The 23011-nt window shown below is 43.7% G+C and overlaps 1 protein-coding gene across 4 annotated transcripts in view; it reads right to left on the reverse strand.

Annotated features, from left to right (window-relative positions):
- adarb2 (adenosine deaminase RNA specific B2 (inactive)) overlaps positions 1-23011 on the reverse strand; it is a 175021-nt gene that overhangs the window by 121839 nt on the left and 30171 nt on the right. For 3 of the 4 annotated variants that reach the window (XR_007030285.1, XM_035619491.2, XM_047329913.1), the window contains exon 1: positions 13048-13651. The exons of the other annotated variant lie outside the window; for it this stretch is intronic. Coding sequence is in view for 2 of the 3 variants with exons in the window: in XM_035619491.2 (XP_035475384.2) it covers positions 13048-13153 (106 nt within the window). In the remaining variant the exon portion in view is untranslated. Of the gene's footprint in view, positions 1-13047; positions 13652-23011 lie in introns of those variants that run through there. 4 annotated transcript variants of the gene reach the window in all.

Here is a 23011-nt window from a genome sequence, read left to right on the forward strand (position 1 = left end):
GTTGGATCTCTACAAATTTAATATTCCTCACTCTGCTACTGTATATTCATGATAATCCAATTTTTTTTTAACTGTATCCATTATCACCAAAGGCAACTGCAAGACATGTCCGCACAGAGGCCATTAAAGGTCCATGTTGTTTTATCTTATCCAGGCAGGTGATGTTTGCGGGCTCAGTAAAGTGTCTCCAGTTTAAAAGGGTAAATTCTTGCTAGGAGCAGACCAGTCGTCATTATCGGAGCCTAATGAGAGGAAATGAAAGACAGTGGATCTATTCAGCATTCAAGGTTGCCTGGCTCTTCACTGTAACCAGACTAATGATAATGTGTCCTCAAGTTCGAACAAAGAGCTAATCCATATGCCTCCCGACTCATTACATGACACAGCTCCCAGACAGCGGGTCTGTGGGTAATGGTAAAAGCGAATCTGTTTGTGTGTTCGCATTATGCTCATTTTTTATTCTTTGTCATTATAGCACTAGTGTAAGTCACTGTGACTGCATTTTAAAAAAAAATCACGTTGAAATAATAAAACTATGTGCTATGACGTTTCCACAATTATGCTCTCTGTGAATGAGTGGCGTTAGTGCAACAGTGATATTTCAATTATACTATATAGACTAACGTTAATTGAAAAGCCTTTTTTAATTATAAGGCAAACCTGTAATTTAACTGTTGATTGTTGTGTATGCTCGGACTGACTAACTGTCACAACTCTCCACCTCTTCCACCTCTCACGAGTGTGCCATTCCCAAGGCAACAATGTGTGTGCAGCAGAGCTGTCACAGTGACGACTCCACAGCACCTAGATGGAGAGAGGTGCACACTACGATGTGTCCTTCCCATCTTCTCCTTGTAGGTATGTGTGCTACAGGTGAAGCCTTCAATGTGAAAGTAGTCTCATAAATAACACATACTAATCAATTTGACATTTTAACTTTGTGAGTAGTCCACAAACAATTAATGATTGGAGTCAAACACACTATAATATAAAGTGTTTCTAGTTTTAATGCTAAGCTAATGCAACCGCCGGCTGGCTGTAGCTTTATATATTAGAGTGGTATTGATCTTGTCATCTAACTCTCAGCAACAAGGACTATTGAAAAATAATGATTTTGAAAATAATCCATTCCTGCTATGACTGTCACCATCACAGAGGGGGAAAAAGACAAAAAGTTTTGGACTATGATAACATAGTTAAAATGTCACCAAACATGGAGGTTGTCGGGTATAGCACTGCTGAGAAATGATCAAACAACCACAGGGTGGTTAAACTTGGCTTGAGAGGACAGAGAAAATAAAACATGGCAGAATGAAAATTATAGTAAAATAATACATTCAGGCACGGTGCAAGGTCCTCAGGTATGCGACTGTGGCTATGAGTGGGAGTGTGTGTGTGTGTGTGTGTGTGTGTGTGTGTGTGTGTGTGTGTGTGTGTGTGTGTGTGTGTGTGTGTGTGTGTGTGTGTGTGTGTGTGTGTGTGTGTGCAAGCAGTAAAGGGCTCAAACTGAAAGGCATACTTGCCTGAAGACAAATAGTCCATTGACCTTTGTATGAACTAGCAGGCCCTGGTGGATGATAAATCATGACCTGGTGGACTGGAAGGGCATCCATCTCTCACCCTGGTAAGGATGAATGTGATGATGAACGCGTCCACTTGCTGCTATTTAGATAGCCCTGAAGTCACAGCCATGACAAACTACCCACACAGAGAGCCGGGCCTGAGCCTTGTTTATGCTGTTTGCCCATTCAGCACCACGCTAGGACTGTGCAAACTTTAACGGTGCCACAGGGAGCAAGTGCAAACTCCGGGGTCAACTCAGAACAGGCTGCACAGACTGACGCATACAGTGTATACTGTACAGTCAGTATTCCTACAGCGGCTGTGAGCATGCACGCTGAATGAAGCCACCATGATTAACGCATGATCACCACAAAACAAAACAAAACAAGAGTGAAGAATCTTAGCAGCAACACAGTAGGCATGGGCGATCTCGACGAAAACATCATCCCAGAGTCTTTTCAGGTAGGATCACAATCCACCATCAACACCAAGGTATTAATTTAAAATTATAAATCCCTGTGTGTTTGTGTTATATTAATTCTTCTTTGGCTGCCATCTCTGTGATTGAAGACTCAGCTGCTGCTGACACTTTCGTAATAATAGCACCTGCAGCCCAAAAAGGTCAGCACATTGACCTGCGGTGACCTGTCTATTGTCATGTCTTTGCCTGAGAGCACAGACTGTGTGTGTCAGTGTGTGTGTGTACAGTCACGTGCCTGCATCCTCTCGTGTGCACATATTCCTCCCCCGTGCTCGATTTCTCTTCTCCACAAGTCTGCACACGTCTGCGAGTGAGAATTTCTCTCCTTATCCAACTGATGGTCCATTCAAATGAAAATGAACCTCCATCACACTAATAGGGGGAGCGGAGAACAAAGCGCAGGCTCTCTGCAGTCAGCAGGAATAGGAGGAGGATTATCGCTGCTATCGTCAGGGCTATTATCATTAAACCCAGTTGCCACTCTACCCCTCCTCGGCAAACCAACGGGCCACAGTGACTTTACTGCAGCACATGTTTGAACGTGGCTTTAGTGGCAGAGCCCTGGTGAGCAACGAGCAGTTCCAATGAGGATTTGTTTGATTTCAGTTATTGTTTATGAATATTTTAGGTAATAATTAGTATTTTGGAAAACACTGACTCTAATTTGAACTTAATTGTACGTTTAACTCACTGACAGACATACAGTGTATGCTCTGCAGCTGTTCAAAAACAAAGTTGCGTTGTTATATCTTCTGACACGATTTAGAGAGATGGCATTAGCTATACCGGAGTTGTGCCTCTTATGGGGAAACAATACACCTTGTATCTAAATGTGGAAGCGTGGGTTTGCAGGTTCATCTGTGCCAGCATGTGCAGGGGCTCTTTAAGCCCAGAGACGTACTCTCTCTCTTTTGTCCTTTACGCAAGGCAACATTCACTGCCCCGGGTCCCACACACCCTTCACCCTTCATCGACAGCTCCAGCCCCTGAGCACCACTGTGGGATCGTCAGGGAGGTGGAGGTAGAAGAGAGGGAGGGGGCGGGATGGGGATGAAATCCGCCATCATGCCAAAGCCCATCCACGCAGACCAATGCCAAAGCACCATGTGTGTACAAACAACTCAACTGAATCCGACTCAGTGTATACTCAGGCCTTATCTGGACGAAGCCAAATACACTCTGAGCTATCGAAGGCAATGGATGAGTGATTGGGACTCTCAGTTTTTCGGCAAATGCAAACACATCTATTACGCTCCGCCGCTTCAAGCTGTACAAATCAAAATCAGCGCAGCAAGGAGGAAAAATAAACACCACGCCGTGTGACTGTTAAGAAACTCCGGAAAACAGGACCTCGCATTATCGCGGCGGATCGGCCCAGAGGTATATAAAACTCTCGTCGCTGGCCGACTCTGCCATGATGCGCACGACATCAGGCAGAGTTAATGCAGGCAAAGAGTTTTTCTAAATACCTTTTAAAGGATTTGCAAGATAAGCCTGTCGGTCTCTCCTAGAAGTAGCCCCTAAAGGATGCTAGAATCGATGGATGAGAGAGGATTTACTGTAAGGCGAAGAGGGGGGAAAAACTGTTATTTAAGGCTTGCATGTGAATGGAATAATGAAGCAGGCAGGAAGCCCACGTGTGTGCGCTCATCATGATCAATGCGCTAATCTGCCATTAAGCAATTCCAACAGCCACATGAATCTGATGTGCATCGGACAAAATGTGCATTAAATCCTGGGAAACAACCGCCAACATACGCACACAAAGGAAGAAGTGGTAGAGGATGGAGGAGAAAATGTCATAACGCTGCAGGTGTTGTGTGCCGCAACCACCCAACACTGCGTGTGCGGTTTTTGAACATCACTCCCAGACACCTTAAGAGACTCAGGGGTTTTGGCCTCGTGGTTAGCACGTTGGTCTCGCATACCCGAGGCTGCGGGTTCGACCCCCATTCAGTGCAGTTAAAACATCAACTTTAAAAAATTAACTGTGAAATCATTTACTGCCTTACTCCTTCTACAAAGTAGAGAAAGGCACAACTGATCTCACTCCCTCCAAAAGTGATCGGCCAATCAGAGCAACCGTGAGAAGAAGCGGTCGACCTGTCGGGCTTAGTATTTTTAAGAATGCACGGAGCTGCAGTGAGAGAATCGTCTTTACCTTTCAACCTGTTAACTTTAGCCTCTGTGCAAAGCTGAACTTCAGCACAACATTGTCTGATTTAAATACAAGTCAACAGTCAAAAGTCCAACAGATACACTGTTTATAGCCAACTCATGGAGCCTGTGTTAGCTTCGGGAGCCAGCTAGCTGCACCTAATTCCATCCACCAATTTCAGCTGGAAAATCAAAAGCGATGGCAGTAAAGGACTCACTAACACAGTGCTATCCAGCATGGAAGAGAAAACATATACTACAGTGTTGACAGAAAAATAGTACAGTCTTCTCAAGCTGCTCAGATTCATATTAATGACCTAAAACAGACCTATCAAGGATGGACAGCAGCGATTACGGTGATTGAGTGTCCACCTCGGCCCAAGTCGTGTGGAGCCACGTCAAGGTTAAGACCGGTTTGGAGAAGAGACGTGAAATGAACTGGAGGGTTGGTGAGATGTAGGACTGTCCCCGACCCCCCCAACCCAGGACAGGCCCTCCTGTAAAACGCTCCACCTTATTAATGGAAATATAAACGCAGTTAGCTCCCACACCCGCCAGCAATAAGACGCATCTATTCTCGACTAAAGTCCCCTTCATTAGCGTTATCTCAAATAGGCACCCAGTCTGATGGCGAGAAGAGGCATGGGTTAAGCCGCTTCATCCAATTTCATTTATTCCGTACGAGGCGGGGTATCAGTGGTGACTTTGCTGTGTCAGCACAGCAGACGGGGGTAGTTGTGCTGAAGCACCACATCAGTGCAGAGGTTTAAGTCACCCAGAGTCAAGCGGCCTGCCGGCTGATCAGATACTGTCAGAGCATTCCTGCGTTTGTGATTTTTAATTTTCAAAGGGTAGCCAAGCACATTTCATGGCTGACTTTTTGTGCACAAAGTCCAACACCTTCTATTGCTACATTCTGGATACGAATTACGTCACAGTGGCAGCTACCGCGCTGCACGAGCAAACCAGAGGATGACAATAACTCTGTGTGAGCTGAAAACAGGAAGAGAGAGAGAGGAGGAGACAGAAAATGCAACAAAAGACGTAGAGAGGAGAGCGACGGAGAAAGTGTGAAACCGCAGACCGTCAAATGATCTGGCCTCTCTCCAGGCGTGATGACTCAGGGATGGTGGCACAGTTAGAGCTAATTAGGATCATAAACCGGAGAAATGTTTTGCCACTTCGATGTGTCGGCTGCTTCCACCCCGTTGGCAGGACTTCACATTCAATGTGTGTCTGGAGAGTGCTAAAAAAATTACAAAATCAACAACAATAATGATAATAATAATGATAATAATGAAAAAATCGACACACTGATTTGACCGAATCACGTCTTGCATGGACTTAATAGACTTGAATAAGTGAGGTGTGTAGATAAAGCCCACACTGCACAACAATTTGAAGCTCTGATTTATTAATTATCATTCGTGGTAAATCAAATGTTAGATAACAGCAACAAAAATGTCCAAGTTGTTGCCCATGTGCTATTTGTTTAATCCAAACCTCAAAGATGTTCAGTTCACGAAGCGGCAAAACCTCAAATCTGAGTAACTGCGACCGGAGCGTATTTGGCATTTTTGACGAACTGTTTAATCAATTAATTGGTTCAGCTCTAGAATTGTACAACAACTGAATCACATCCGCACGGATTAAACAAACGCACCGTCATGAAATGCGAAGATTATATCCTCTCCGTTTGGAGACATTTTCACATTTCAACACTCAAAGAGCACCGAAAGGGCAAAACCTTGACTCAAATTTGTTCCTCAAGTACCACGCCAGCTCAAAAAATGGGAAAAAATGAAAAATCTCCTGACAGTGGCTACGAGGCAGCTTCCCTCTCTCGCCTTCTTCCCCAAACATGAACTCTCTTCCTGTTGTGTTGCCTGGTGGACTGCAGACGCACAAACACTGACAGGAAGCAATAATGCTGCTGACTTGCTTTGCTACATCTCTGTTCATGGGGACTGACAGCTCGCCGGCACACCACCACGTACCACACACACACACACACACACACACACACACACACACACACACACACACACACACACACACACACACACACACACACACACACACACACACACACACACACACACACACACACACACACACACACACACACACACACACAGAGGCAAATCTATACACACTCACACGTGCGTGCGTGCGTGCGTGCGAACAATTGAACACACAGATGCGTAATCTCCACCGCGGCCACACATACATTAGCGCCGTTTGACTATATTGTAGAGTAACAGTTCTCAAACGTCTCCCTTAAAGTAGTTATTGTTTGGAAAGCGGCTATGAGCAGATTGACGGAGCGTAACACATGAATAACTCAATTAAACTTCTGTGTTGTTGTTTTTTGTTGTCATAGCAACAAGTGCAACACGTTCCTTGCGATGTGAGTAAAATTCTTATCTGTCCAACTGTGGGAGTCATCAAACAACAGACTAACTAAAGGTGTCACCTATGAATTGTTTTGTTTTTTTAATCTGATTCTGTGCCACAACCTGACTGAGGACTGAGGACTGTCTGTGTGTGTGTGTGTGTGTGTGTGTGTGTGTGTGTGTGTTATTTAGACATTTTGGCATACATTTTGTTTTCAGCGCCTGAACTTTAAATACAATTTCTCAGTGCCGAGCTCCGAAAAGCCAAGAGGGACTATTACGAGATAATTACTAATTATGCTAATGTGCTAAAGTTGTGCATTTCCTGTTCCCTGGTCATTTTATCGGCTTTCCTCGAGAGACCACAGTCAGTCGTAATAACCTTCCTTCCCTCAGCTAAACGTCGCAAGTCGGTTAGAGGACGCCGCGTCCTAAACCGCAGACTCCTTCGCCGCCGTGCCCTTAATCAGGAAGTGCCTGTAAAATTCACAGAGCCATGCGTGTGCACAGGGAGGAGCGCCGCGCCGCTTTCCACCGGCGCTGACCTTCATTAACCTCATAAATGCCAGCGGTGTTTCTGTCGCAGCTCTTAATATGGTTATCAGCACAAACACAAACAAACGTGACGGAAGTGTTTTCCGGGGGGCTGAGACTGGAGCTTTACATCTGTGGAATAACATCACGTCTTCTCTCCCACAGCACACGGTGGGCTGTGTGACATTGAGCTTGTCCCGACATGGAAACCAGCACCAGTCACTTCTGTGTCCCAGTAACCAGAGACCCCGACGTCCCCTCGCTGTAAACAAACCTACTCAGGGAAACTGGTGGAATGGATCATTTGCAACAATCAGCGTGATTTGTGTTCATTCAAGTCTGTCTGTGTGGCTCCGGCTGCGCTATGATTTTATTTATGAATAATTCTGAATGTGAACTCAGGCCACTGCAGAAAACGTGCTGTACCATAACTGTGCATATGGACTGTTTTGATGGTTCTGCACCATGAAGCGGAAAGCAACGGGCACACTGACGATACTAAGCAGGTTGGATTAAAAAATTATCTTTAGGGGGAAAATGAAATGACAGAAGGACACTGAACCACCTCCTACTCATTTCATCTGTACTGCCCCTGAGATTTGGTTTATGACAGTGTGACTTGGGAGAAAGCATTTATTTAATAAGATCTCCTCGCAGTGTTATCTGTCACTGATAGGGGGTGTCGCGATGTCACTGAAGATAATCGTATTATTTAAAATTAAAAATGTATTATCGATACCGTGTTAATAATAATACATGTATGATAATACCGTGTAAATAAACCAGTGCCTCTTTCCATCATGATGCAGTAACTAACATCTAGTAGGTGTTACTGTAGTTATTGGTTATAATTATTGTTTCCACCCCGTGACAGAAACTCACATGTTCTGTTTGTCATCTGTTTCTGTATCAGAAACACAAACAGCACAGTCAGAGTGGTGTGTGTGTGTGTGTGTGTCTGTGTGTGTGTGTGTGTGTGTGTGTGTGTCTGTCTGTCTGTATGCGTGTGTGTGTGTGTGTATGCGTGTGTGTGAGATGCCATCTGTAGTTGGGCAAATTAAATTGAATTTCAATTTAATGCTTCTACTACAAATAATAATAATGATTTAATACAATAAAGGCAAATTATTAAATTCATACTTTCTTAAGATTTCATGACTATATCATGAATTCTTGGTGCAACAATAATCGATATTTTAACTGAACCCTGACCAGCTTTTTACTGATGCAGTCTGCCAGGCAAGAAATTGACCTGAGACCGTTTTTGTTTTTCTTTATTTTCTTTTGCAATTCTGCTGTTGCTTTAAAAAATCAAAAAGCTGCTTTTTTTAAGATGTTTTTTTTTGAGGGTGGTGACAACTATATCATAATTACTAACCCAGTTACTAAGGCGTATCTCATAAGGTTGAACGCCAATTACCAGTTTTTGTGGAATATTAAGGGTCTTAAATCAGTACATCCCAACAAAAGAACCGGTGAAATACCAAATTATTGGTCAAAACAATCACATCATTTTTTTTTGGCCATCGTGTGGAGCAGTAATCTATGACAGACACCATGTAACCACAATGTCCCCTATTATATTCCAGCTGGGAACCGTTGTCACGTCATTAACCTCCCTCTCTTGTCCCACAGTGTAATAAATTCAAAATGGCTCATTGAATATTTATACTTTTTTTTACACATCTTATATATTTTCAAACTATGAAGAATGTTCAATGTCATGAAAAGAAAGACATCTGCAAAACACAACTAACTAACTAACTAACTTACTAACTGCCATCCGACAGCCAGCGGTGACGAGGTGAAACTAACTTAACGGAGATATGATGGTATTTTCTGTGAGTTAGTTTTCCAATAAAACAGTGAAACATAACTTTTGATTTCAAGCTCTGTTCCAAGCTGAAAACTTTTCTTCATATCAGACACTGACGTTTAAAAAAAAAGGTTGAAAAATACGAACCTGGCAGATAAACCAATGCAGGAAAAGGATTAAAAACAGTCAAATCCAAATGGAGGTCCTGTGTTCCTCGGCCTGACCTCTGCCCTCAGCTCAATACTCAATACTTCCTTTATTACTGTCATCAGTCCTCTCACGCTTCCCCCCGACGCTCGGCTGCGTGTCAGACGGAGAAAACCCCCGGAGAGAAGCATCGGTGGGCCTGACGCCGACCGTCGTGTCCACCACGCTCGAAGTCTCCGCTGGTGGCTCTTTGCCTTCTCTAAAATAGGAGCCAGGGGAGCGAGAGGGTGATGACCCTTACCCCTCTGCCCTGCCATGCAACCTACCCCCCAACCTACCCCCCCTCCATTGTGCCTCAACTTACTCCCCGGCCCCAGCAGCCCACACTCGACCCCTCTGCCGCCACCCTCGCACACCAGCGTAAACAGTAATTGCCACATAAATTATGTTCCACTGTGTTTTTCACATTTGCCCCTTGGCGCTCTCGATGGTTCGTTGATATACTGTACAGTGCGCTGAGAGACCAGGGTGATAAGCACGGTTGTAAAAAAAAAAATAATGTTGGTCTATAAATCTCTGCAGTGCTTATTTTTGTATTGAAAAAAAAAAACTCAGTGGATAAAAGACAAGGAATATGTTGTACATATGTCACAGTTTAAGGCAGATGGGAGGGAAAAAAAGGTTGTGCTGCTGATTGACAGGTACGATCTCACACACACACACACACACACACACACACACACACACACACACACACACACACACACACACACACACACACACACACACACACACACACACACACACACACACACACACACACACACACACACACACACACACACACACACACACACACACACACACACACACACTCCTGGATTCGCACACCCGTCCAAAAGGATTTTATTTGTCCCTTTGGGGACATAACAGACATACTAAATCACAAGGTTGTGATTAATTAAGAGGCAAACGCACAGTATGTCCATGAATCCTTCTAGGGAGCGGTGACACTGGTCAAACACTGAGCTTGAGGGAGAGCAAACACACAAGAGAGCGAGGTGCACATCTGCACTGTGCCGCGCTGACAGGAGTATTGTCACCTGAACAATAAGGAGAGGAAGCAGCGGTTGGCAAACGGCAGCAGACGGAGCGAAACACTCAGCCAGTGGATTTAGTAAAGTGTTTGGATTTCTAGGAAGTCTGTGCAGAAAAGGGTCCAGATGCCAAAAGATGTGAACAAACAAGTCTCCGGCCTATAATCTGCATCCTGTAATTATTTGTATTGTCCATCCCAAAAATGAACAACTGCAAATAAGAGTTTGGAGCGAAGGGGATGAAATTGAAGTTGCGAAAGGAATCTGCTTACAACCTTTTTGAACACAGGTTTTAGAGAGTCCATCTACAAATAATCTGCAGCCTTCTCTGGGGATTAAGCACCAAATACCAAGCAGTAATCCCTCTGTGATTTTTTGGCCTTAAAGTCTATAAAAAAGAATTGTGTGAAATCTCAAGATGAAGGAATGTAATGATGAATAAATAAAAAAAGATCAGTTCAGCTTTGTGTAATTTGCAGAGGAGTAGGAATAAAAAAAAGACAGTATGAGAAACGTTTAGGGATTCTGCACAGAGGGAAAAACAATCGGACACAGCACAGGAAGGACACATCTGACACACACAGTCAGTCCACCTCCTGCAGCCCCGGGGGAGTCAGCCACCATCAGCACTTCCTGAAGACACAGTTCATTTACAACCGGTCCCCTGAACTGGCCCCTAATGTCCCATGTTATCAGAATGAATCAGCAGCGCTGATAAATTAGCCGTTCGGAAATCACGCAGGGAAGGCCCGTCAGCTAATGTGCGCGCGTTTGTGTGATACTCATATGCAATGCTTAATGTTGTGGAACCAATTCTGTCGTTTCCATTATGTAAATACATTTGCCTCAGCACTATATTTTATGTATTGTCTGCCTTGTCTCAATTACTTGGGCTATTAAAAATCAAGAGGTTATGGAAATGAGGCGCAGTTGTCTGTTTGTAGTTTGGTGACAAGTGCAAAGTGTTTGTGAAAGCTCGTTATGCATTCAATTGCGGTCGGACACGTCAACACGCTCCGAGCGTTCATCCATATTCCACAATGTAATGGAATAAGGTGGCACGTCGGTATCTTCAAGCATAAACAACACAAACATTCGCTGTGTCATCTATTAAATATATAAAAATAAATGTGTCATCGCTATTTTATTTAGTCCCACCACCTCTTCTCACAGAGGTGCCAGAAAATGTGAGATAGTATTTCTGGGAGTGTTTGTGTCTTTTCCAGAGCAAAAAAAAGAAAAAAGTGTTTGATGCTTCAGTTTTGGGAACATATTGTTAATTACTCAAGAAAAATACCTCAGGAAATAATAAAGAAGACTAAATCAGGGAGCATCTCTTCAGAGGCAGCTTAGCTTTTAAGAATGAAAGGGGTTTTCCCTGGCATATCTAAAATAAGTTATTCTTAATCTTTCCAAAATGTCATTTCCCACCCCTCATTTTTCACTTTGGACCGCAGGACGACAAATTACTCGGCAACTGCGGATGAATTTTAACAGCGAACAGAACTCGGTGGTAAATTGTGGCCATTCCAAACTGGAGAATCTCAGAAAGTGAGAGGTGGTGAGATGGAAATGTGTGATCATAAGCTTCTTGGTTGTTGCTTTTTTTTCTTCCCTCTGTGAATTTGTGGCATAAGTGACACAAATATATGGACGACGTTGGCAGAGATGCTGTAGTTTACAGAGATATTAAAAACCACACATGGGGATTTGTTCCCCATGAACACCGGTCAGCATCTATTTCAGCTCGGCCACAGAGAAACGCTCAATAGCAAAAACTGTCACCGTTATTATTTTTCATACTGTGAAAATCAGCAGCTCTTCCTTTTTTTAATTACACGTATATAATTGAGCGTTTTCCAGCGTGACTCAGAGTGTTGACACACTGACTTGATCCTCACCTTTTCATTAGGAGCAAATCTCCTCTTTACACTTCAGATTATCATTTTAAAAAAAAAAAACATACACAAAGGAAAAAAAATTGTGGCTGTAATTTAAGTATTTTTTTCTTAATTGTCAGGCAAACTGATGACATTTTTCATCTTCCTCTTCCCTCCTCTCTCTGTTTCAGGTCCAGAACTGCTTCTCAATCTTCAGACTTTGAGTGCAGATGAATTAAGAGCAGCACGGCAACTGAGGCCCGACGTCTCGAATGAGAAGCAAATCATTTCATATAAAGGCAAAGAAAAAAGAAATAGGCTCTGAGAAATAATGAGGAATATCAGCATGTGTCAGGGTCTTTAGGTATCAGTGATGTGACGAGTAAATGTGAGTCTTTTCTTTAAAATCAGGCAGTTGTGGGACAGTGAACGTTAAACTTGTTAACACACAAGTTTAATCCTTTGAAGGCTTTACTAGAAATTATGAGAGAAAACTGCTTCTTATTTACGAGGAAGTTAGAGGATTCTTCCTTTCCCGTTGCATCAAAATCAAATGGTAAAAAGAAAATGAGGCGCTTTTTTCACATGCTCACGATTATTAGTCAAACTAGTAAAGCAAATATATAGTAGTTTTATTTGTGTCATAGTTGAACGACGGAGGCTTTTTAAGGACAGTAGACGCAGCGGCAACTTCGGCCACGTCGCGGGGGGAAGACAATGCGTCATTAACGGCGATGTGGCGCGTTGTCGTGGTCGACTCACACGGCGGGTGACATTCCTTCATGTCCACATAGTTTCCAGTATATTGCGGCGTATGAGTCAGAGCCGCCGCGGAGCTCGAGCGCGCCGCGCGCTCCGATGCCCCGCCAAGGTGCGCACGACCTCTGCTCACACTGGAGGTGGGGGGCAGACACGGGGAAGGGGAGAAGAGGAGGAGGAGGAGGGGGGTAAAAACAAAGTGTTGTAAAAGTTGTACCTTTTTTCTTGGATCGTCGCCTCCGCCTCCTCTTCAGCTTGCATTTCGCCTGGCCGCCCTGAGCCCCGGACGCGCGGCTGCCGCTGTTCCCAAGTACGGACGCCATCAGCGCAGCCTCTGGAGCGGAGCGCGCGGACAACTTGGACTCGGCGGCTCGACTCTGCTCCGCACTTGTGTCGCTCCAGCCTCCGCTGCTGTGATAGCGCAGCAGCGTCCTCGGGTCTGACGTAGACTCGGGACTATATGTTCGGCTCTCCCCCTCCAGACCCGGGTGGAGGGGTGTGTGTGTGTGTGTGTGTGAGTGTGGGTGTGCGCGTCTTGCTGTTCGTGTGTCCCCTCTGTAACTCCAGCTCGCGGAGAGACTGTTTGCAGCGCAGCGTGGCAGCTCTCAGCACACTGACACCGGCTCTCTCCTCCTCTCCTCCTCTCTCCTCCTCTCTCCTCTTCTCCTCCTCTCTTCTCTTCTCTCCCGACAGTTTTCCCGCGCCTCTGCAGAATTTTTTGGGCATCAGCCACTTTGAATTCAATCAAGCGCGGCTCCTATCTATTAGCTGCCGAGCCTTTCTAATTAGGGTCCAATCCCGGCTTGTCTGGGAGGTGTGACATCACCAGCGACCCCCCCCCACCCACCCCATTTCTCCACTTATTCCTCACCCGCCCCCATGCACTGCAGGGGAAGTCTGTTCTCTTCAGGGGTCAGAGGTCAGCCTGGTATAAGGATGCTTGCTCAAGGGCACTTCAGCAGGTCTGCTATTTAACAGCGTGGTCCTTCTGTAAAGCCGACACCAACTTCAGGCTCAGAGCAGGAGGATGTTGTGTTATTTTAGACACTGTGGAGGAAAAACAGACAAGAGAAAAGAAAAGTGTGCGTTAGAAGAATCATCTCCTTCCTCTCCTTGAGCACTACTTTTGGGTCAAATGAGATTTGGGATTATTCATTTTCTTGCACGATTATGGACGAGAAGTAAATTCTCCCCTCATCCCCCGCTTCTCTGTTCTAAGGAAGATTACTAAGATGCTACGACTTACAATTAACAACATCAAACGCATCTTTGATATATGATTTGATGATCTGTTTATTTATCTACTCTAGTCTCATTTTCCTTATTTTAAAGGGACCAAATGTGGCTACTTTTATTTGGAAACTACTGTTTGGAGGTTGCAGGTGACCTTCAGCACAGGAGGCACAAACTTCACATGGCAGTTTGTTGCCGTTGCTATATATACGTTAGAGCATTGTGACATTTTGGCATTTTTGTGTGAAAAGCTTTCACAAAGCATTTGTGGCTTTCCTAGCTGCGGGTTATTGTTTTATTCCCCGGCCTCTGCAGCGGAAGTTCAGGTGTGTGTTGGGAGGAGGCGCTATGGGACTGCCGGACACAGCGGCAGTCAGCGCAGAGGAGGGGGGGAAAGCATGCAGATTTATTGAGGATTGAACAAGCTCAAGGTGGCTTACTCTGGCTAGGGTTATCGTGTTAGTTTGCGTTTCTGGATGTGAAGTTACTCAATGAAATGATGAATGAAAAATCTGTCAAAATAAAAGAAAAAAAATGTGTTTTCTATTGTCTTTAAAAGCTGTTAGTTTCCCCTAAAAATAACTCCTATGCCATCAGCAGCTCCCACCCATTCTGGTTTTGGAAAATAACAAAAACAGTCTCTTTGCAGAAAAAGCAGCACAACATGTTTGCTGATGTCAGACTGAAAAGTCACTTTGAGGCTCTGTTGTTGGGCGGAAACATTTCCTCCCGCGGCCTGAGGGGCAGTGAGAGAGCGAAGGAGAGCGAGGAGAGCGAGGAGGCCGGGGCCGTCCGCCAGGCTGCAGCCTGCCCCCAGGACGCCCACAAATATCCATGTAAATTGCAGTTTAAGAGAAATCAATACAAGTGACAAGTTGCCAATGCCCCTATCTGGGGCAGTAATGAAGGTGTGCTGGTTGTTCTGGGGGCCAGGGCGCACATAGATAACAGCAAACAGTCTGGGTTGGGGCGGGGGTACAGGTTTATAGGTACAGACGGACACACAGCAAGGTCAGTGGTGGTTGGACGGATGAAAAATGCTTCAAACTAGCATGGAATATTTCTACTATCGCCACTAATATACTATATCTCTGTTACATGTATCTCTAGCTGCCGCTATTAGTCACCAAAATCAATGACAGGGCTGAAAATTAGTCAAAATCAACATTACAAACTGATGCATCTTCAAGCTTTTTATTTTTTTTCTACAATGCTCAGGAAATACTTCCTGTGTCTCAAAGATTGTAAATTTAATGCCATAGCAAAATAAGGGCACGGAAAAAACAAAAAAACAATTGCAAACAACAAATCCTATGAAACAAAATGCACAACAGACTACGGACGGTGTTCTCCGTTACTCTGTTTACTATTTAGCCAAACCCAGCGTTATTTTTGATGTCATGTCTCTGGATTAAAGAGTCAGATTTGAATTGAGATTACGGCAAAGACATGGCAACAAGTCTTTCTTCCATCATCAAATCAGACACCTGCAATCTACAGATAAGGAGGCCAATCAGCCCACTGCTGAGACACATTCATTTTCTGCACTTCTGATTTTTGATATTATGTTTATGTGTTACTCACATTACACGCCTCTCAAAATGCTTTTTAACAGTTGCCAACGTTGATCTCACAGTTTCCATTATTGGAATTAATACGACGATGTGTCGCTGTCGCCAGATCAAAAAACCCAAAAAATCCTGCTGTGTCGTACAAAGGTGTACAGTGGGCTTTTGTGATGTGTTCCGTTGGTAAACATCACTCCCCTACACGTTGGCCTAGTTGTTAGCGTGTCGGTCTCCCATACCTAATGCGCGGCCCGGGACAATGCAGTAAGATCATCAACAACAACAACAAAGAAAGAGACAAGCTTTCTCCAAAATCGCTTACTGCCTTGTAAATGCAAAGAAGGACAACATCTGTACAGGAAACGGAAACTTCCCAACTGTGGCAAAGAGACCAGCAAATTGAGGCAATATTGCAAAGTTGGAATTAAGCCAGGAAATGTTTTTGGTTGTTTTTTTGTTTTTTTGAGCAATGTCATGAATTACAGCCAACTATGCCTTAATGCACCTTGCAAACATTACCAACACAAAGCGCACTAATTGCTCACTGTAAACTCTTGACCCACGCCTCGTTCCAAGGTTGCATTCCTCAGGAGTATTTAAACTTTGAAAGTGACATTGAACATTTCATTTTACGGCACGTAGCAACAGCCATGGGGGCTAAATTCTAGCTGATGAACTGCCATTGTACCTTTTCTTCAGCAACAATCTTCTTTGGGTGGCTTTTTTTTTCGACCTCACCCCGCCCCGCTTAAGTGACACCCATTAATCACATTAGGTCTTGGGGAGAATTGTCTGCTGAGCGTCAGGTCTTGGCTGACCCCAACATTTGGAGAGTGGAGATAAAGACATTGCACTGACAGCTCTGAAAGAGCCCCTTTTTTCACAGGTCAGCGTTCAGGCGGATATGAATATTATTATACATAAAAAGAGGAGAAAAACAATTGAGTTCTTACTTGAGAGGACTTGAATGACATTGGGAATTCTTCCTGTTTCTGCGGCTGTAGATATATTACTGGTAACTAAAGGCGTTTTGACTTGATATGTGCTAATGCAAATGTGTGCGTGAATAAGACCCTCATTAAAGTCCATCTGCATAATATCATGGCTGTATTAGTTAGTCTTCACTTTTCCATATCTGGACACAAATATCTCCTGACATACAGACTAATAAAATACTCCTGAGAGCACATAATTGTGCAGATCAATGTTGATTGTGTTTAATATTGGATTCCTTGATGTCTGAAAGCATTGAATATTATGGCGCTCTTTGTGAGTCTACATTTCCAATCAAAATGTCTCCCTGAATAGGAACTAACATCATTGGCCTTAATGTCACGTAACATTATCAGCTGTGTGGTTTAGTACAATGGAGCCATTGTGTTGTGTGGTGAAGGGGGGCTTATCAGTAAAAGACAGGAAAGGAGAAAGGAAAGGAGAAAATGAATAGAATAAAAACAATCAATCTGTTAAGCAAAGGAGAAATTTCTCAAAATAGTTAATTCTTCACAATGTGGATTCAGACACCTTGTTCAGCTTAAATCACTTTTCATTTCTGCCAAGGAATAAGTGAACATGCATCATGGCGTTTGCTTTTGACTTGTGTACTTCTACTTCACTTACAAAAGGATCTGCAGGAAAGTGCCTCCTACAAGAGGTCACTTCACACGGTAAATACTCTGCGTCACAATTCGCAGCATCGGGTAACAACATGACATCACCAACAACTGCTGGAATCAGTTAACAGTTAACAAACCATTCAGCGTTTCCCATTGATTACTTAAATATGGTGGCACGCCATAATCTAATTTGTCCTGCCTCAGTTTCACAATCCAAACCTTAATAATAACATGTACGATCTCTAACTTTGTGTTCTGTGCCATTGCTTCATAGGAGAACTGTGTGCAGCGCTCTTTGCCTCACTCTCACTCTGTCGCTGTCTCGCTCTCTCTGAAACTTTGAATTGGCCATCGATGGGATTTCTCCTGGTGCTGCCAACGGTCAATCAGTTTGTCACACAAAAACTTAAGAATAATTCAAATTTCAGCATGACCCATGAATTACCTCAACTGTACACGGATTAAACAATACATCAACCCAAAATACCAAGTTCGACCAGAGCTCAAGCTTTTCATTTTTCAGTTTGATCCGCGTGTAGTTTGTGTTTTCAGGCGGAGGGAGAGTTATATCTGCACAGACAGACGGAGAAAACCATTGTGGAGCTCCTGAAGGTGAAGATGCTTGTTATGCCAGGTCTGATCAGGCTGAATACTGCAGCCGGGGGAGGAGGGGGACAGCAACAGCTGAAGTTCAGCTACGTTTGGGTTTTGTTTTGCTCATTGGTGTCAGACATGTACAGTGCTGGAAACTCCCCCGACCTCCCTGACGGCACTTTTCATATATTTCTAGTTAAGTTAAAAATAGCTTCGCTAAAGCTCAGTTGTGAGTAAACCACATGTTTCCTGGCACGATGTTTGCTGTGCACCTCATGCACACATTATGAGCTGTTCTGGTTCAAACCTGACAACAGAGAGAGACAGAAATACAAGTTTAAAAAAGACACCAGTTTTAAAAAAAAAATGTCAGCAGAGCTTAGTTCTGATCAAACACCCTGTTCAAACTGATAGCACCACGGACACCGCGGCCGCTCGGGAACTGGCTGTAATTGAAAATAAGCAAAACCAAATCAAACAAACACCGGTGCTCTCACACGTCTCTCCCTTGTTTCGTCACCAAAACTGCCCTAACTGAACAATTGTATGCTCGCGCTTGCGTGGTTTGAATACGCCATACATCACACACACACACACACACACACACACACACACACACACACACACACGTGACCGTCATCATGACTAAATGGCAAAATGAGTAAATCGAAGCTTATCATTTCCTGAGAAAATCTAAAAGGCCTTGAAGCTCGGCTGTATCCCATTTTGAAGACGGAGATTAATTGCCTCTTTTCCACCCCGACAGTAATCCTTGAAACTGCCTCTGCTTGGTGCAACAGTATCTCAGCCAGCCTCCTCCCTCTCTCCCTCACACAGACAGACAGACACACACACTGATGATACTCCCCCGTAAAGTCAAACAGGCCTTCCCCCCACCGCGCACGCACACAAACACACACTTTACTACATCACAAATATTCAGCCCATTAGCACTTAAAAGCCGGCATCCAGAATTACTTTAAGTCTCGCAGGCTTTTGAAGTATCGCAGAGTCACAGTTGTGTGAGTGGCAGGGAAGCAACAATGACGCTTCGCTCGTGTCCCAGAGTTGAGTTTCTTAATCCCACAATGCAGGCGGAATTGGTGGCTTGGGCACGGTGAGTCTTAGCACTTGTGGATTTCTGCTTCATCTCCAACTCCTAATACCTCGCGGAACAAAATAGATGAGAATGGGAGCTGTTGTTGCTTCGCTGTGATATTTGCAGGTCTTAAAAAAAAAATTTAAAAATCAAACCAGCAAGCTCCAGTTTTTAATTAATTTCCTTGTCTTTGTTTGACGAGACCATGTGCACGCACAATGGCAGCATATGGCGTGCTCCGTTTTGCAAATCCTCAAGAATCCAGACCAGCGAGGGGTTTATGAATGTAACAGATGAGGTTTTGATGATTATGAGGTGGCTGATGGTCGGTGGCACAGGAAAAGGTTGTGCCTTCGACTCAGCAACACGGCATATGCTGCCGTGGATAGCGATAGGTCATCCAGATCTTCTGCCGGGGCCCGGCCATTTCATTACACCAACAGATGGCTGCAGGGATTTTATTATTAAAATATCCTTCTGCTGTATCTCTTCAATATTATTATTTTTTTTTAAATCAAGTTGACATAGTCCTGTCATGGGTGACATTAATAACCACACTGTCAATTTGAATTTTCTAACAGCATGGAAAGTAGTCAAATGCTATTATTGAGTTGTTGACTAAATGAGCGTCAAGCTTGCGGTTTTGCGCATGAAACATAATATATATGACCCAAGATTAATGAGGATTAGGGTTACAGGATGTTTCCCACTGCATTCGCCAGAGACGAATCGTGGCCGAGTGGAAATCACTCAAAGCTTTTACAAACTCAATCCTTGCTGAGCAATTAACTTATGTATGTGCCGAGGACATGGCAGATTTTTTGATTTGGACTGAAATGATGCCGCTCGCTGCGTGACTGCGCAGAAATCAGCCCAGTGATTTTCCTAACACCACGGTGTCATGTCAGCGCTTGCATTGGCACTGATTACAAGGCCCCATTGACCGACGGTGCATGCGTGTCTGTCCTCCAATGATGGCGCCATTGTGAATGGGGTGTAATCAATCTTTGATCCAATCAGGGGTCCGTGTCTGGGTGACTGACAGAGAGGTCTCTGTGGGGCTCTGATGAGGCCAGAGTTAAAGGGCTCCCAGGAGACCAGAAGCTATGACAGAGACACTCTCTGAACAGCAGTGACTCACTGAGATGAATTTAGTGAACACTGCCTCCTGTCCATCACTGCGTCAGGTCAATGGGACCGGTTCATTCACCCTTCACAGGTGAGTTTTTTGGGGTTTTTTTCCATGAAACATTAGCCATAAACTGGCTCATGAAAATTGCAATTGGCTTGGACACTGTGTTAAATGCACAACTTTTTCCCAAACTTTTTATAAAAGAAATTTTATAAACCAATGAGTCGATATGTGAGAGACATTACTAATCAACATTAAAACATTTCTCACAAACGCTGTTTCCTTCTTCTGCAAAGATGCTGCAAGTTCTGTTTGCTTTCCTTTGTGCAACCCAGCAGCTTTACAAATTTAACCTTCAGTGCAGGTACACAATGAGACATACAGCAACTTTAGAGGCTGCAAAAAAAGTGATTTATTCCTGTTAGAAATGCTACAAATAGCACAGGTAAATAACTTCTGCATGAAAAAAATGTCTACAATGGAGTGATGATTTACTTGGACAATATGCTGTTCAAATGACAGGAGACCTTCAACTGTTGTGAATGAATGCACCTGCAAACCTGAGGTCCCTCATAACAAAAAAATGGCATTTATTCTCTGATGATAGCTCGGAGACTGGCAGTGCAGGCACACAGCACAAAGCCAGGAGTTCTTTGCTGAGAGTAGTATTGTAATCTGCCTCCTTTGAAAGAAGGGGATTCTTTATTAATGGTGCAAACGCTGAAGTCAGAGATGGTGTGTATCCTTGGGAGAAATATGTCTACGAGTTCTTCAAACAGTGTCAGCATTTACATCTTTAGAAAAATGACAACAATGCTTTGTGGGAGCTATCTGTCTTGGATCTTATTCGAGTGTATCCCACTCTTTGCATGAAATCAAAATCTTATGGAGCCATAAGAATAAACTGTTTTCTGGTTTGAAAAGTAAACTCCTCCCAGTGAACAGCAGATGGTGGTAGTAAACATTTTACATGCAGCTGGGACTGGGACAGCAAACTGTCGAGACAGAACACCTCTCTTAAACACTACAGAATGGACCTTCCCCTTAGTGTTATTTTTTTAAAGTTATGATTAATGAATCTAAAAAAGGGTTATGAGAAATACACCATAACTCTTTAACCACATGCCACATTCTACTTCAGGTACAGCGTGTGTAGTTTTTTGTTTCAGTCTATTAGAACACCTTTAATCACGCCAATGTTAACATTTCCTTGGATTTAAAGACGAGCGTCCTGACTTTTCCCGTTTCTCAGAATAACAATCAGGCAGGGGGGCTACATGGAGTTTGACAAAACGCAGGAAGGCAGAGACAGAGCTGCTAAATCCCCCCCAAGTTAAGCTCAGCACCTCCTCCCTCTCCTCTGAAGCTCTAGTCTTTCATCAGGCAGGGTTTATCACTGCGTCAGAGACCGGCCGTGTTTGAAGTTTCCAGATTCTCCCCTCACTAAACCACACATCGAGGTGAGCAGTCGAGGCTAGATCCCCCGTTCCAAAAATGGACGAACGAACGAACGCGCAGGATGGGAACAGGGTGAGAATTCACTTGACATGCCAGACATGCGTGAACGTGGGTGGAGTTTGTTTCTCTGTCAGGGCAAAGAGACCCGACAAAATGCACGGGCATACAGCGATGGAGCGAGTGTATGTGGTTTCTCAAGTGCGGGGGATAAAGGCACCGTCGATGGAAATTAAAGCCGGGAGATCAATAACTGTGGGAACCAAAGCCCTGTCAAAGACAATACAGAGCAAATACCAGATTGTCTATGTAATCTGGACTGAAAAAAAATTAATCTAGTGCTGAAATCTATCAGCAGCGTTTCTACTTGGAAATAAAAATGCTGTAGTAAAAAATATCATTAGATTGTTTACGTCTATGTTGGAGGCAAGTTTCATGAATTTTGGCTTCGTCCTGGAAACTGTATTATAAACAAAATTCTGGGCCATGATAAACCTCAGCTATTCATATCTTTGATGAAAAATATGTTGGCAGCTCGTAAAAAGGCCACGACAAAGAGGTGGTACAAGGCAGATCCACCAACACGAGATGAAGGGCTGAGAATTGAACCAGATTTTTGCAATTCTGAGACGCTAAGAGCATAAGAGGAACTACGCTGAGAGAAATGGGATGAATGCACGATGTTTACGCGTCAACGAGATAAGAGGATGAGCGCTTTGCGTCTGGACAGGTGCTTTTGTTCCACGTCGTCTCCCATCGCCCTCGCCATCGTCTCCTTGTCAACGAGTAAATATCAGTCAGCAAATGTCTCAAAGATTTTACATCACAAAAATGTTGGCACACCAATTTCACATGAACGTTTATCCAATATCTTGATTTGACAGAAAAAATCTAATCTGGCTAGCATTATGTTTCCTCCAAAATATTTTAGCAACATGGCTACTTTCATCAAGAAAACGTTGTAAAGGGAGACAAATGATGTAAAATTTTAGCATCAAGGATGTTTTGATTGTTCCCTTAGTTGTTCTTGGACTGAAGAGGAACTGTTCCATCAACACACTTCACTGATGGCACTTATTAAATGAATAAGACTCACTTGCAAACACACACAAATAAGAGTTCAACAACATCAGTACTGCTCAGGCCGACTACTTGTCGTGTAAAAATCTAAATTGGGCTTTCCTTTCAAGCCTCAAGAGAGAAAATATCAAAACTGCTACCCACGAACACTGCTCAGACCGCTCCATTTTTGCCTAATGTTGTTTAATGCTGTAATGTATGTATACAAAAGAAAGGCCCGAGAGCGTCGTTGTGCATGTCTTTGAATTGACAGTGCTGAGGGATGGCAAACTGGCAGGGGAATTCTCTCTTTTTCCCTCTTTAGTTGGAATTGATTTCTTCAAAGGCGACTGTTGTTTTTTAATTAAAACACTGAACTGGCTAATTGTGAAATTGATTCAGGTTGTGTTTTTCACTGTGTAAAG

The sequence above is a fragment of the Scophthalmus maximus genome, chromosome 21, assembly GCF_022379125.1.
Source record: "Scophthalmus maximus strain ysfricsl-2021 chromosome 21, ASM2237912v1, whole genome shotgun sequence".
Lineage (NCBI taxonomy): Eukaryota > Metazoa > Chordata > Actinopteri > Pleuronectiformes > Scophthalmidae > Scophthalmus > Scophthalmus maximus.